At 41.2% G+C, this 5000-nt stretch overlaps 1 protein-coding gene across 5 annotated transcripts in view; it reads right to left on the reverse strand.

Moving 5' to 3' along the window:
• Window positions 1-2229: 2229 nt before the first annotated feature.
• Window positions 2230-5000, reverse strand: part of LOC125140789 (nck-associated protein 5-like) — a 42960-nt gene continuing 40189 nt past the window's right edge. For 2 of the 5 annotated variants that reach the window (XM_047810657.1, XM_047810658.1), the window contains exon 12: window positions 2230-3784. In XM_047810657.1, coding sequence (XP_047666613.1) covers window positions 3539-3784 — 246 coding nt within the window. In that variant the 3' untranslated portion in view covers window positions 2230-3538. The remainder of the gene's footprint in view (window positions 3785-5000) is intronic. The other 3 variants (XR_007140054.1, XR_007140055.1, XM_047810659.1) reach the window with 3 other exon arrangements.

A 5000-nucleotide genomic window follows, 5' to 3' on the forward strand; every position in this document is an offset into this window, starting at 1 on the left:
ATTGTATAGTATAGTGTTATTTATGTGTGTATAGTATAGTATAGTGTTATTTATGTGTGTATAGTATAGTATAGTGTTATTTATGTGTGTATAGTATAGTATAGTGTTATTTATGTGTGTATTGTATAGTATAGTGTTATTTATGTGTGTATTGTATAGTGTTATTTATGTGTGTATTGTATAGTATAGTGTTATTTATGTGTGTATTGTATAGTATAGTGTTATTTATGTGTGTATTGTATAGTATAGTGTTATTTATGTGTGTATTGTATAGTATAGTGTTATTTATGTGTGTATTGTATAGTATAGTGTTATTTACGTGTGTATTGTATAGTATAGTGTTATTTATGTGTGTACTTTTGAGAGTCACAAACATCTGGAACCAAATTCCTTGTGTGTCAACATCAACACACTTGGCCAATAAACCTGGTTCTGATTCTGATGTGGTGTTTAAAGAGGTGTGTAATGTGGTGTGTAACAAAGTGTGTGTGTATGTGTGTGTGTGCGTGCATGTGTGTATGTATGTGTGTGTGTGCGTGCGTGCGTGTGTGTGTGTGTGTGTGTGTGTGTGTGACAATTTCAAAGATTTTCACTATAACTGAACTGATGTCACTCACAAGGTTTTGTTTATTTATTATTTATGTATGGCTCTTTAATTCTTCTTCTTCTTCAGAACTTCTTTTTATTTACACAGCACCATAAATTCTGCTATTATTATTATTATTATTATTATTATTATTATTATTATTATTATTATTATTATTATTATTCACAGGAATTGAAGTTCAGTGCACAATAAAACAGACAGGTCATTAGTTATAAAGAACAAATCAACATAAATAAAATAATAACATCAGGAACAGACGACAAACAGACGACGAGAGCAAGAAACAAACATTCAAACATCTTTAACAAAATTAAGAAATAGGGAAAATATTATAAATAAAAATGTACGGAACTCAGGAATAATACTGACTCTATAGATGTTTTAATATTTATTTCATTGCACATACACTGTAATTGCCCCCAGCTTTGGAGCTCTTCTTTATAACTGTGAGATAGAAATATTTATATAAAGGTCACAGTATTTTATATTGTTTTATTCTCTGCAGGCTGATTAGTGGTAAAAACCAGTGCTGTGTTTCTCCATCGTTACTGTGATCTGTTCATCAGTGTTTACCAGCAGACATCCGAAGGTCATGCTTTTGTTTCTTATTTCTGTCCGTGGATAGAAACGTGCTCGAATATTTTACTCAAACAAAACACATGGATGGTGTGAGAGAGGGGGGGGGGGGCATACAGACAGACAGGGAGAGAGAGGTGGGGGGGACTGACAGAGAGAGGGGGGGGCAGACAGACAGGGAGAGAGAGAGGCAGAGAGAGAGAGACAGAGAGGGGGGGCAGACAGACAGACAGGGAGAGAGAGGGGGGGGATGACAGAGAGAGAGGGGGGGCAGACAGACAGACAGGGAGAGACAGGGAGAGAGAGAGAGAGAGAGAGAGAGAGAGAGAGAGAGAGAGAGAGAGAGAGAGAGACAGAGAGAGAATCTGCATTAACACTTGGCATTAATATGTGATCACCAAGTCACAAGGGGCAAGTCGTGGCCTAATGGTTAGAGAGTCTGACTCATAATAATAAGGTTGTGGGTTCGAGTCTCAGGCCGACCACGACTAAGGTGCCCTTGAGCAAGGCACCGAACCCTCCAACTGCTCCCCGGGCGCCACAGCATAAATGTCTGCCCTCTGCTCCGGGTGTGTGTTCACGGTGTGTGTGTTCATTGCTGTGTGTGTGTTCACGGTGTGTGTGTGTGTGTGTGTTCACTGCTGTGTGTGTGTGTGTGTTCACGGTGTGTTTACGGTGTGTGTGTGTGTGTGTGTTCACTGCTGTGTGTGTGTTCACGGTGTGTGTGTGTGTGTGTGTGTGTGTGTGTGTTCACTGCTGTGTGTATGTGTGTTTACAGTGTGTGTGTGTTCACTGCTGTGTGTGTGTGTTTACAGTGTGTGTGTGTTCACTGCTGTGTGTGTGTGTTTACAGTGTGTGTGTGTTCACTGCTGTGTGTGTGTGTTCACTGCTGTGTGTGTGTTCACTGCTGTGTGTGTGTGTTCACTGCTGTGTGTGTGTTCACTGCTGTGTGTGTGTTCACTGCTGTGTGTGTGTGTTCACTGCTGTGTGTGTGTTCACTGCTGTGTGTGTGTTCACTGCTGTGTGTGTGTGTTCACTGCTGTGTGTGTGTTCACTGCTGTGTGTGTGTTCACTGCTGTGTGTGTGTTCACTGCTGTGTGGGTTAAATGCAGAGAACGTCTGGGTCACCGTACTTAGCGGTACGTCACGTCACTTTCATATGTCACATCTTCAGCCAATCAGGACACAGTATGTTTACACTCACGTGACAATATTTAAATAAGTCTCCACAAAGTCGATCTGAAATGAAAATATTTATTTTTAAATCTATTTTTAGTCGTAGGACATTTTTACAAACCTAATAAAAGGAGAAGGATGAAGAGGTTGTAAACATCATGAAGGTGGAGCTGGTGTAATGGGAGCAGTAAAGAGCAGCCTGTGGGTCTGAGACACTGTGTTTACTTTACACACTGAATGTGTTTACACACTGAATGTGTTTACTTTACACACTGAATGTGTTTACACACTGAATGTGTTTACACACTGAATGTGTTTACTTTACACACTGAATGTGTTTACACACTGAATGTGTTTACACACTGAATGTGTTTACACACTGAATGTGTTTACTTTACACACTGAATGTGTTTACTTTACACACTGAATGTGTTTACTTTACACACTGAATGTGTTTACTTTACACACTGAATGTGTTTACTTTACATTTCAGATGCAAAAGCAAACTTTTCATTCTATTCGTGATCTACTGCTTAATTGTGTCGTGAAACCACGGCAACGTGCAGCGGCGGTGGCATCTGGGCATGTGGGTGTGGCTTCCCTCAGCACACGCCCACCACAGACAGACTGAACCAGGTGACACGTGGGCGTGGCTTCCCTCAGCACACGCCCACCACAGACAGACTGAACCAGGTGACGATGTGTATTACAATATATTAAAGTCGTATAACAATCAGATGTGTTTTTAATGCATGTGTGAACATCATCCATATACAGGTCACATTGTAATGCCAAGTGTAAATGCAGCCAGAGAGAGAGAGAGAGAGAGAGTGTGTGTGTGTGTGTGTGTGTGTGTGTGTGTGTGTGTGTGTGTGTGTGTGTGTGTGTGTTTTAGTGCAGAACGTAGCTGATATTTTTCCTCACTTCGGATTTTTTCATTATTTCAGTTCAGAAGTCAGATGTTAGTGTGAAAGCTGCTGAAGGATCAGATCCTGCTTTTGGACCTTCAGCAGGAGATGTTCTCACTTTCGGACCTTCAGCAGGAGATGTTCTCACTTTTGGACCTTCAGCAGGAGATGTTCTCACTTTTGGACCTTCAGCAGGAGATGTTCTCACTTTTGGACCTTCAGCAGGAGATGTTCTCACTTTACAATGTTTTTCCTTTTATTTATTTCTTCGTTATCCCTGACTCCCACACGAGGACAAACTGTCATACAGAGAGTCGCTGAGGGATTCTGGGGTTTCAGACGTTTGAGGCCGGTTAGGAGATAAAAGTTCTTCACTTCGTTCCTTCATTAATTCTGCCTTTCCATCTTTCACCGTGTCCTGGGCTCCACGACTTTGACTCCTCCCCCTTCGCCCTCCTGTTGGTGAAAGGTTTCTTGGTTCCACATCACGAGGAACCTGAGGAACTTTATCCAAAGTCTGTGGAAACAAACCAAATAACACAGAAGTTTATACTAATAATACTGATTATTTACACAAACTGGACACACATACACACACAACCACACCACACCCACACACCCACACACACCACACACACACCACACCACACACAAAAAACCAGGCCACACCACACACACAGACACACAAACAACAAAAACAATAAAACAACAAAGAAAAAAACACAAACAACACACACACCACACACATACACAAGCACACACAAACACACACAGACACACACACACACACGACAGGACACACACACACACACAAACAAAACACACACACACACACACACACACACACACGGGTACATCAACACACACACACAACAAAAAAAAAAAAACAAAGAAACAAAAAAATCAAAAAAAACACAACACATAACACAAAAAAAACACACACAATACATAAAAAAAACACCAAACAACAAATACAAACACAAAAAAACACACAAAAAACCACACACATACACACACACACACAAACACACACACACAAACACACACATACACACACACACACACACACACACACACACACAGACACACACACACAAACACACACACACACACAAACACACACATACATACACACACACACAAACACACACATACATACACACACACACACACACACACACACACACACACACACACACACACACACACACACACACACACACACACACACACACACACACACACACACAGATCCATACATTATCATGCTCTGCCCTTCAGGTTACTGCATCAGAACAGCACTAATTGTGTCAGAAAGGTTTAAAGCTTCACTTCATATTTGAGTGGATTTGAACAAAAAGACACAAATGATCTGTCTGTGGTTTAGGGCAGTGACGTCACTAGTTCTGATGTTCTCCCAGGAAGTAATCAGGACTATGTGACATGTATACACACACACACACACACACACACACACACACACACACACACACACACACACACACACACACACACACACACACACACACACACACACACACGTCTAAACCCTGTGCAAAGCCGTGATGTTGATTATTATTGAATGAATCACTGGGAGATTTTTTCAAAAACAGACCAAGAGCGAGGAGCTAATAATCACAGTGCTGCTCTAAAACACTCGAGTGTTTCCACAAGTGTGTGTGTGTGTGTATGTGTGTGTGTGTGTGTGTGTGTGTGTGTATGTGTGTGTGTGT

Source organism: Tachysurus fulvidraco, chromosome 2 (genome assembly GCF_022655615.1).
Source record: "Tachysurus fulvidraco isolate hzauxx_2018 chromosome 2, HZAU_PFXX_2.0, whole genome shotgun sequence".
NCBI lineage: Eukaryota > Metazoa > Chordata > Actinopteri > Siluriformes > Bagridae > Tachysurus > Tachysurus fulvidraco.